Source organism: Python bivittatus, unplaced genomic scaffold (assembly GCF_059951505.1).
Source record: "Python bivittatus isolate LINGU-HERP-01145 unplaced genomic scaffold, Pbiv_v1 ctg000330_np1212, whole genome shotgun sequence".
In the NCBI taxonomy this organism is placed as follows: Eukaryota; Metazoa; Chordata; class Lepidosauria; order Squamata; family Pythonidae; genus Python; species Python bivittatus.
This window is the reverse complement of record NW_028277058.1, coordinates 35,427,909-35,439,816: the sequence shown is the minus strand read 5'-3', so window position 1 is coordinate 35,439,816 and position 11,908 is coordinate 35,427,909. Positions and strand designations below refer to the sequence as shown.

The 11,908-nt window shown below is 37.2% G+C and overlaps 1 protein-coding gene across 6 annotated transcripts in view; it reads left to right on the top strand.

Moving 5' to 3' along the window:
* Positions 1-2,474: 2,474 nt before the first annotated feature.
* The window catches only part of L3MBTL2 (L3MBTL histone methyl-lysine binding protein 2), a 39,860-nt gene continuing 30,426 nt past the window's right edge, over positions 2,475-11,908 (top strand). The window contains exons 1-2 of one of the 6 annotated variants that reach the window (XM_088141009.1): positions 2,475-2,763; positions 10,748-11,003. In XM_088141009.1, coding sequence (XP_087997135.1) covers positions 2,743-2,763; positions 10,748-11,003 — 277 coding nt within the window. In that variant the 5' untranslated portion in view covers positions 2,475-2,742. Of the gene's footprint in view, positions 2,764-10,747; positions 11,004-11,908 lie in introns of those variants that run through there. The other 5 variants (XM_088141006.1, XM_025165077.2, XM_088141007.1 and 2 more) reach the window with 5 other exon arrangements.

Sequence of the window (11,908 nt, the reverse complement as noted above, 5' to 3'; positions counted from 1 at the left end):
CATTCAGGGCAGCTATGTGAAGCTGATGGTAGAATTTTGGAATATTATGCAATATGTTCTCATAAGTTCTGCTTTTTACCATGCAGTTCCAACGAAGTAAGCTGATAGATCTGGTGGCAGATATCCACATCTTGATTACTTATCTTGATTCCTGTAATGTATCCAGAAGTTGCAATTGGCAGTTAGCTTGCTACTGTGCAGGGAACAGGAATCATAGTGTATGTGAATCATCTGTACTGTTTCCCAATTGTTTTACCAGGCACAATTTAAGTTATTGGTACTGACTTTTAGAGCTTTGAAAGTCAGTACCAATACCTCAAATTGTGTCTGGTAAAACAATTGGGAACCAGTACAGATGATCCATGTACACTATGATTCCTGTTCCCAGCACAATGATTTTGGCCTATCTAAAAGATTCTCCCAGTACAATCCTGTCTGGGCTGTTAAGATATTCAAGAGAGGCTCTTTTGAGAACCCCCCTGCAGTCAGCAGGTCATCTCTCTGGCACATGGGAGAAGGCTGCCTTCTGCAGTACTTCCAGACTATGGAACTCACTATTTTGGAAATTGTATGTAGCCCCCATTATCCCAATGTTTAGAAAATAAGATGCATTTCTTTTTGTTAAAATATTTTACTTCATTAAATGGTTTACTTCATTCTGCCTTTTAACTTTTAGATTAAATTTTTGTTTCCTCAGTTTGATTAGCTGCCCTGAATGCTTACCAGAATAGAAAGGCAACGTGGCAAAGTATTCAAGTGAATATGTCAAAAGAACATTTAGTAATGCTGAATTACATGGTTTGAAAGTTACTTCCAGGGTAGAGAAAGATGTCCTCAGTGTAAAAGTGATACTAAAAGCTGTTGGATGTCAGCTGAAGAACATTTGTAGGGCCCTTCTTCATGCATCATGTATATGCATCTGGGATTGGAACTGTGCTACTATGTTTCCACAATTCTGGGATTCTGCTGTAGTTGAGCTGATTAACTTCTAGATCAGCTGCAGTGCAGGAGAAAACAGCAAAAACTGTTTCAGGGCTAATGCTGGAACTGTAAAATTGGCAATGTTCCAACTGACAAGAATTCTTGCTTTTGTCCTTATTTATTTAAAACGTATGTGGCCACCCAACTCAACCAAACCGGCTCTGGGCAGCTTACAGAAAATTCAGCAGAATCTAACACAAAACACAAAAACACAAAACAATAACCAATAAATAATAAAATGGCAATCCAAAAAGAAGTGACACCATTATCCAATCAGGGCTTCCAAAGGCCTGGGGAAAGGCTTACCCCATTTGCCTTGCCACCATTTTATAGCATTTTTTAAGTTGAGGGAGAGTTCCCCCTCCTTCACTGAGGAAGAAAAGCTAGCAAGCAGATGGAGTAGCACTGGCTGGAAGCTGGTGTTTGTGCCCTTCCATTGATCAGCTGGAAGAGATGAGAGCAATAGTGAGGACATGAGTTAAGTGGTATAGAAATGTTTCTGAAGATTCAGAGGTGAAGCTGGTGACTATAGAAGTGGCCCAAGAACAGGAGAGAGAGAAAAATGGGGCCTGAGGGATTCTGACCAGAAAACAGTTAAAAAGCCTCACATGATGAAAATACTAGCTATTGGAGAACAACATATAAGATTACAAAAATCTAAGCCAAAGAGAATCAAGAAAAAAGTAATGAGCTATATTAAAGGCGGCAGCAATTTTAAACATGACAGTCATGGTCCTCTTATTATGTAGTCCTTGAAATAGCTGCACTTTGAACGTGCTCCTGATCCTAATAAATTGAATTTATTTATTGCCAGAATGATGAACATTATAATCCAACAGATCTGGAGAACAAAATTTAGGGCAGGATATTAGGACAGAAACTGAGGGTTCAACTCAGAAGAACAAAGCCTTCAAACAATAGACTCTTCATTCCCCATTTTGAAATGTGAAACAATCTAAAGGAGAGGTAGGTTTGGAAAGCTAAAATCCTTAGGTTTCAGTATAGAATTACTGGCAAAAGTAACTGCAGAATGGGTAGGAATACATATATAAATGTCCCATAGAACTAGTGGGATTTATTTCTGAGCAAATATTCAAAAGTAGTTGACACCTTAAGCAGTTATTAGTCCACATCCAAAGATACGCGAGGAACGGGTAAGGAAAGAGCTATGCCTTCTTTCTAGATGCTAAAAGATGAGTGAAATATGGCTGCCTGTGCTTAGGTCCGCATAGAAGTGGCAGATGGCTGGCAAAAAGAACGTTTCGTTCCGTTTTACAGATTGGGAGCTCCCCTTAAAAGAGTCATTAGACATTCGGACTGAAGCACTGTCTCACCCGCCTTTTACCTCCCCGGAGGGGAAGGAAATAGAGCACTTCCCCAGGCCGGAACCCCCGAAATGTATCGATGTACTAATCCTATGATACAATAATAGGCACCCCTCCCCAGCAGCCATGTTGAGTAGAAGGTGGGGAGTGGCAGTCCATAATTCTGCAAAGAAAACTCTGGCACTTTAAGGACTTCAGTTCCCAGCGTGCCTTGGGGCAGAAGGAAGTTTGTGATTGGTAGTCGTTTTATCCTTGTCTGTTCTTCTGTCGCGGCCGATTCTTTCTCTTTATGGGCGATGGTGCAAACGCGTGCAAGCCTCTCTGCGTTCGAGGTGCGTGGAGGACCGTGAAACTGGAGGGGGAGAGCAGTGCGCGCTCAGCAGCCTCTTGCTGCTCAGCATAGCGGCGTTGGGTTATTTGCATGTGCTGAAGAGCCATGGAACGGAAGGAAGGCGAGGTAAAATATATTTTGCCGGCTCGCGCCCACCATGGTCCGAGAGACTTTCCGCGATTAAAGTGGCAGGGGATCTTTGTTTTCGGTAATTACGAGCGGGAAGAAAGAGCGTCCCACCTGAATAATCTCGTTACTGCATCTGTAATTCCTGTGCTTTATTCCTTATCTTTTACCTGAAATGAGAATTCTCAAAGTAGAGAGTAGGTCCCTCAAAATAGAGATTCGTAGGTCCCTTTTCCCGCTATAATCCTCGGGAGCCTGTTGAAACTTGCTGCTTCTTAAATATTTTCGTTTGTCTTCCGTCAATCTGTCACAAGCAATCTTACGGCTAGTTACAAGACATTTATCTCAGGATTACCAATACAGTAGTGCTTCTTTCAGCGAAAATATGTTTAATATAGGAGTCTGTGAAATGAACCATTAATTTTTCCTCCTCTTTCTCAGAAACGTAAAATAAGAGCATGTTTCTCCTGCAGAGATGCATCTTAATCCTTCCATTCTACCATTCTATTTATTTTTTCAATTTATGTAGCCATCCATCTCACATTCGTGACTCTAGGTCATATTTATGGAGAAATACTGAAAATTCAAAAGGGTTCACAAACTTTTAAGCACCACAGTAGGCTAATTCATATTATCTGCTAATTTTTGTTGTTCTGTGAATTTTGGCTGCTTCTTGATTATCATACAGTTAATTACAATAATAAATGTTGTTAAAACTGGGCAAAACTGTTCATTAACAGTAGTTAATATACAGATGAATCAGGATAGCTTTCAGATTTCAACTTCATAATATCTAAATGCCATCATCAGTGTTATGGTTACTGAGGAATAAGTCCCACTGATTTAAGTTTATGTAAGATCCTGCTATATAATTGGAATTAAAGGACTGATTTGATTATTTAATAAAGACTGGAGAGAGGGTGCTATTTGAGTTAGGAATGTACAAAATGTATGTCTGTTGTAGGAATGCTTCATTGAGAAAAACAAGATAAAACTGGAAACACAAAAACAAATCAGAATGAAATTTAAGATTATTGGCAAAAGATTTCACTGGTTCACAGATAACATTCTTGTGTAAATGGGCTCAGTTAGCATTTATTAAATTTAATGCATGGTATCAATTGTAACCATTTCCCATCTTCTCAGAACTGGGGGACCAAAAAGAAAAAAATCAGTCAAGCATAACTTCTAATACATTAACTATTGGCTTACGCTAGTTTTCCCTCTAGGTCACCATTGACCTTATAGCATAGTTTTTAGTCCTCCTGGAAATCCCCCTTTGAAGCTGAGCTGCAAGATTCCAGGTCTACCCCTTAATCCTTAATGCCTTTGGGATTACACATAACTCAATTGTCCATCAGACAATATGTATCGAACTCTCGAAAGATTGGAATGTGCTTTTTCTTCACTCAGTGGCTGGAGGTGTCAGGAGTTGCCGCACTCCTGCCTGCCTCTTGCTTGCTGGGTTATTTATTCATAAAATTTATAGGCCACTCCAATCTATTACAACTCTGTGTGACTTACGAAGAGCAATAGAAAATACAAAAAAGAATCTGAAGAAGCAATGCCAACTAAAAAAGCAAAGTACCACACAAGGAATCTATCACCCACTCTAACCCAAAGCCTGGGGAAACGGGCAGGTCTTGAAGGCTCATTTAAATAAGGTCAGGATGGGGCTATATGAATTCAGTATTACCAGTCTAATTCTAGAACAGTGTTTTTCAAACTTGGCAACTTTAAGAAGTGTGGACTACAACTCCCAGAATTCCCCAGCCAGCATGCTAGCTGGGGAATTCTGGGTGTTAAAATACACATATCTTAAAGTTGTTGAGTTTGAAAAACAATGTTCTAGAAGCATCTCTACCTCATTTTAATGCCATATCATTGCTGCTAGTGAAAAACTGCAACATTTTCTCTGCAAATGTTCCTGTTTGTGTAGAGCTGGTGAGATAGAATCAGTGGTCCACATATAATAGTGTTGCCAGCCCCACAGGGAGCCCCACCTTACTTAAATAATGCCCTTATTAGTTCAGTGTTCAGTGGAGTGGAGGTGGAGAAAGTCACATTATTTATTTACTACTGAACTAACAAGATTGGTTTCTAATTCTGTCACTAGTTTTATAGAATTTCTATGTCAGTTCATCAGTAGTTATTCAGAGAATGCTTACTATAATTATATGTTGTTTTGTTTACACTTTTATTTTAGTCTGGGTTGCACTTTTGGGGGAGGGGGGCTGGTGACCATAACCGTAAACCTATTGCATAAGATATTCTTCTTGATCCCAAAATATAAACTCATTTGTTCATGACGTCTATGCTTGATTAAAATAACTACCTACATAGTTTCATATTCATAAGCATTAATAGAAGTATGAAACTCAATTCTGTTGTAAGGATGCATTAAATGTTAAGGAAAATATGGTCTCGTTCTGACCAATTGACAGATCAGTCTCTCTTTCTCACTCCAGGAGCCAGTTACAAAGTAGCGAATGTTTTGAAAAGACTGTGCTAGAAATTGAAAGTATTTGTGTACTGAAAGATACAGTTGCCCATCATATATCTATGAGACTCGAATAGCAGCCTTCTGTTGAAAAATTTAAGAGGATTTAGCTGATTGCTCTACAGTGTAGCTGTACATTTCTTATTGGCTCTCTGAATGCTGTTGGTGTCCATGCCTGTATGACCGTCTAATCTTCCAAAACTATGAAGTTGATAGTTCTGTGTATCCCCATAATAAGCAAGGACAGAAGCAACTCATTATACTACCTGCTGTTTAGAAATGTAAATTGTATTTACTTATAGAAACCAACTAAGTACATTTGTGCCCATGACTAGGTTCAACTAGTATGCTAATCTCTGGTTTAACCATGCTTATTCTTGGAACACACCACTAACTGAATAAAGTTAGTTGTGACATATTGTCAGTCTTCAGCAAACCGAGAAAGCCTCAGTATATGCTTGCAGGCTCACCACTTGAGTTTTCTTCTTTGTGCACATCAACAGGTCAGTGCATTCAGAATTAGTTGGATGGTGAGGAGATAAAAATCTGGCTCCAAATTGTCAGCAGCTTTGAATATTACTTTCTCACTATATATGAAAATGTACCTGTGGCATACCAAGGGCAAGGAGGTGGGAGTGCTCCACCTGGGTGCAGGCAATAAGGGGGTGCATTGTCTGTAGAGAATTTAAAAGCCAAACCAACTAAAAGAGTCCCTTGTTTGGCCCCAAACTTGGAGATTAAGGGCGCATAGCAAGAGCCTCTCTCTTGCTGAAGACGACAAGAAGAGCAGATGGCAGTAGTAATATGACAGTGGCAATTTTCTTCTTTGGGAGTATTGATGTTTCAGTGGGGCTGGCAGCAGGAACAGGGTAGGCTGACACTTGTGTGCTTGGGCCAGCTTGGATCCTGTGACTGCTTCTCAACCCCTGTGCTGAGCCAATAGCCATTCTGCTTCCCTCATGCCACATGGTGCCAGGCCTTGGAAGGCACAGCGTGGCAGCCATTGCTGTTAGAGGTGCTTGGAGCTGCCTAAAGTCAGCCCCCAACACATGCCGACTCAGCTACGTGAGTAGAGTTCATAAGGGTTCAGAATAATTCAAGCTTGCTTTGGGTGCAATTTGTGTTTCCAGTCCCTGTGTTTTTTTGCCCTGCAGGAACTGGAGGAACTTGCAGTTGTTTGCAGTATTGTTGCAACTGGTTCACAATGATTCTGAATTTTGTAAAGAAATTTGAAGTAGGGTACCCATACCAACATGAAACACCATGAACCCAATGAAGCTCAACAAAGAAACATTTAAAAAGCAAAGGAGGAGTTACTAGAAGCAATGTCTAGCTCTATTGTGAAATATATAATACCTTCAACACTGCATACAGTTAATGCAAATTCTGAAGAAGAAATGCAGTCTGGTGCATCCAAAGCACCTATACAGGATTCAGATGATACAGGGCTGAAAGATTATAATTAACCATCTTTTATAGGCATTGACAATGGGGATGAGAAACAAATGTTAGCAAGAGTCAACACCAAAGGATTAAAAAAATGGAGAAGAAAGAGACCCTAGTCAAGACCAAGATTTTGATGAAGAAGAGATGATGAATGACATTTTAATTTATTCTGATATCTCTGCTTGGCCAATATCAGTTCCAGACAATTTGAGAATCTGGTTAATAGGAAGTGAACCTCTTCAGAGCAAAGATGGACCTTTCTCTATAGGTAAAGAAGAAGGAGAAAAATACAAAGAGGCAGTCGACACTTGACAACTTCACTGTTTTATAAACCTTTATAAAATGGTGAAAAAGCAATGAGAACATAGATGGTTTATTCAAAACTAACAAATGTTTTGTGTTTGCTGCAGACCATTTGCAGATAATGAGACAAAAGCTGGAACATCCAGTTTTATAACTGGCTTTAAAGCCTGGTGGAAATTAAATCCTAACATCCCTGAAAATGAGATATCTGAGCAACATCTCTCTTGCTTTGAAGAATGGAAGACTTTAGCAATGGGACTGAAACTCTAAAACACACACACACACACACACCCATTATTGATATAGTCCATCAAGTGGAAATGGATAAATAGAGAAGAAAATTGAGAGATGTAATTATGTTTTTTGGCAAAGAGGGGATATGTCATCATCAGCAAACAAAGGACATTTTCTGGAGTTGGTGAAATTACTTTCAAATTATGACCAAATTTTGAAGGATAATTTTATAAAAAGTAAACATGCAATTCCCTCTGAAGAGAGATTGATTTCATATTTATCTCCAAAAACTCATTTTAAAATTAATTCATCTTCTGAGAAATTGTGTCAAAGAAAAAATAGTAGTAGATATTAAAGCAAAATACATTGGAATTCTCTTTGGTAACACTCACACACTCAATGTGGAGGGAAAATCAATCTGTTATTTTCAGTCTCACTTCATCAATGGAAAATGCTTCAGAATGTGGGTATAACAGTGAAAAGACTTTCCCAGATAAAATGGAGTGCTCATTATGAAACTGTGTACACAGTAAAGTCAACTTCTGAAAAGTTAATTTAACCTTTGAAACACTGTATGATCCAAAAGAAATCATGGACATAAGAGGATCAGCTCAGATTTTGCTTTCTGCTATACCATATGTGATTTTTCTTTTCTGAATTATCTTTTTCTGGCGTTAATCAGACACAAAAATATATGCAAACAGCCAGAATTAGCCTTGAACAATGTAAAAAATTGTTCTTTGAAGATTCATGCACAGAAATTGTGGAGACGGCCATTAACTATGCAACAACAATATGTAAGGAAATGGACATTAACATAGAAAAACGTATAAAATTTCAAAGAAGAAAACCAAGAGCAATGACCAAAGATGCTGGTCTTCCATTGCCAAAAGAAATCAAAAGGGCAATGTTCAAATACCTCAATCATTTTCACCAAGAACTGGGCACATGTTCAAAATGATGGATAATGTCAGTGTTTACTACCATTCAGCCATTTTGTCTGATTTTTGCAAAAGAAGAAAAACTTTGGAAGTTTTTACCAAGTACAACTGAAATTTATGATGAATTTTCAGGGGAGGTGTTATATGTGGAATTTTTTTGACCTTAGAGACATTTGAAAGCTGCTAGAATCAGTCTCAAAAAACAGTGACATGAATGGTATTGCAATTTCTGGAATTTATTGTGAAATGGGATTTTATGAATCTTTGCCAAACTTAGCTTTATGTTTAAAACTTTTCCTTACTATATTGCTTCATATGAAAGAAACTTTTGAAATTAAAATTAATAAAATTGTTCTTCTAAAAAAAGTAATACCAAAGACATGGAAAGAAGCATATTGTGACGGAATGGAATTATGAAGACCGGACTCAGGGAGGGAAACATTCTCTTTCGTCTCCTGAGGGGCGAGGAAGAGATAAGAGGATGAGACTGGCACCTCCCTGAGGAATTCACTCTGTTTTGACTGGCTGACTATGGGAACTGAGTTTCAGTCTGGGAAGATTCTTGCTAGAGGTTGTAGCTAATAAACATTGCTGAACTGAATCTGTATGGTCTCCTGGAGTTCCTTGGGCTAGGCCTGACACATATACAACTTTGATCTGTAAAGAAAGGAATGATCCAGAGAAACCTCAGTTGCCTAGACCAATCTCTCTATAGGATGTTATAATATGTTTACTACATATTAGTCATATGTCTGGAGTCAAATAATATATACAAACCAAACAGGTTACATTCCCATAAGGAACATGAAAGACAAGAGTAGATTTATAATAAGTGTGGTTATAATAAGCAAAAAAAAGTGACAGTAGTATTTCTAGATGCAGAAAAGGCTTTCAGTACTTTGGAGTGGCCTTTCCTATTAGCCATTTTAAATAATATGAATCCAGGAGAAGAATTTAAAATTTGGATGGAGGGTATTTATCAATGCCAAAGAGTATAGATCACAGCAAATGGAAGGCTCTCCACAAGTTTGTCTTTCATTAAGTAAAGATGTAAAGCGAGTGTGTCTTCTCTTTCCTTTGTTGTTTATAATTGCTTTACAGGCTTTGGTGAACAAGATTTGGAAAGACAAACAAATATTTGGGTTTAAAATTCAAAGAGAGGAATATAAGATGAAATGCTATTCAGACGGTATAGTATTAACAATTATGCAATCAGAATTCTGTAAGACAGTTGATGAAAATAACCAAAAACTTTTGGTTTGTATCTCCAGATACAAAATTAATAAAAAGAAAACAATAACAAGATATTTAACTGCAGAAGAAGGTTTTGTGAAAAAAGAGACTGGTTGTGAGATAACAAAAACCAGAGTGAAATATTTGGGGCCCTGAGAAAGATGACAGAATTTAAAACACTTATACAAAATCAAGATTATCTCTTAGAACATACACACACACACACACACACACACACACACATATATATATATATATATATATATATATATATATATATTGTTATTGGATACAACATGGAGATGGAACAAATAAAAAAATTATGATAAAGTGGATACATGGTCCAACAATGGGAAGAACAATGGAAAAAATAAATAAAATTACTCTAAGCCACAATTTAAGGGAAAAGTGGTATAAAATATTTTACAGATGGTACTATATATAAATGTGTTATAAATAAATGTGGGAAACTACAAGAGGAAAGAAACATTCTGTCACATATGATGGTCTTGTAAAAACTAAGAAGTAGTGGAAAGTAATACATCAAAATATGGAGAAAATTCTCAAAATAAAATTTGGACTGAAACCACAGATACTTTAATTGGTATCTTTATTCTTGTGTATCTTTCTTAATAATTCCTTATAAAAAGAATAAATACATTATGTTAATAGGTTACAAATGTTATTAAAAAATTAAACTGAAAAAAGTGTTCATTCAACTTTGAATGAAGATATATTGACACATCTGGCTATATTATTGAACATGAATATGCAAATAAGATCAATTTTGATGAAGTATTTGACAGATTTGCAGAAATTAAGACTCAAAATCAGAAACTTGTTATTAATTTACTAGGACATACTAATATGTAGGTATAAGTTTCCCCTTTTTAAAAAAATGCATTAAGTTAATGAAATCATAATAATCCATTATTTTTCTTCCTTTTTTGTATTGTAATCTATTATTATTATTTTACTGGCATGATACAGTATTCAATAAAATATAATTTTCACTGTCTACCTTTCTTTTCTGATCATTATTTTTGTTTGTTTCATGTGATTATTATCTGAAAATAATTTTGTCATTCAGAGGAGGTAAGCGTTAAAGAATGACGCTCCAGGCATCTAATTTGTTAGGTACAGCATTGAAATGTACCCCTTCCCCTCCCCCCATCCAAAGGTAGTTAGAAAATGGGATATATTTCATATCTAGCTGGATAGTGAACGGCAAACACATGACACTGGAATGTAATATTGAGACTGTACTGCTCTCCTATCTGTCACACCATGTGAACTATTTGTGATACTATTGTCTGTTTTGTGCTAGTTGGAACCTCCTATCCACTGCAAGTCTTCATCCTTGGAGCAGATGGCTGAGGAAGAGGAGGAGGATGACTTGGATCTCTATGGGGGTTATACCTTTCGGCAATACAGCAGCAGTGAGGAGAGTGGCAGCACTTCCTATCTAGAAGATTCTAGTGAGAATGAAGTAGCAGATCATGAGGCTGGGGAAGTGCCTCCATCCCCTTCACAGATCCAGACCCCCAGCACCCACATGCCAGATGATAACGGATCTGAGCCAGGTACCACAATTCTCTTCTGTGACAATGGAAGGGCCCATCGTGGGGTTTGGAACAGTCTTGCTCTCTATAGAACATAGATGGGAAATGATGACAGAGAATGAATTAAAAATATTTTTCTATTAAGGGGAAAAAAGAGGGAAGAGTCCCAAGTTCCAGTAAAAATGATTTTACTGAGCCTGATGCATTTCAGAAATGAATTCCTTTCTCAAGGGCACTCTAAAAAAATAACACAGAAGAAAGGACTACAGTATTCCTTAAAATGGCTTACAACACACACAAAACTCAACTATACTAAAATGGGCTGTTTTTCTTATGCATACTTTGTTTCAATAAGTATCTGAAATACATACTTGAAGTTGTTAATCAACAGTCAAATATATTTATTAAAAAACAAGTTATTTTATTTGTTTAGCTTAATTACCATGAGCAAGAATGCAAGAGGCACGAAAACAAACATCTACAAGGAACATGAACATTCCTAAAATTTATTGCCTGCATTTACTTCCAATGCAGGTAGACAGTTGAAGTGAAAAGGCTCACACAAAGTCAAAATGAGGCCCAAAAATTGTTTTATCTTCTAAAATGTCTGTAAACTGATCCTCTACTGTACTGTGCAAAATTAAAGGAGATTGAGAACAGCCGTTGTGATTTATAGTGGAAAAAAGAATTCTTAAGGGGAAACACACATTCTAAATCTAAACAAAGGTGGACGCTGAAAGTCTTCATTAAGGATGAGACTATTCAGAAGGAAAAAAAAATTAAATAGTAAAACGGTCTCATTTTCATCTCAGTGGTGTTCTGTGACCTAAACACACACATCTGAGATGCAGTGTTTTTTACCTAAAAAGCGTTTCCCTGAAGGGGATCCTATTCTGTGCTTTCTTATATTGCCCAAGTGTTCTCCA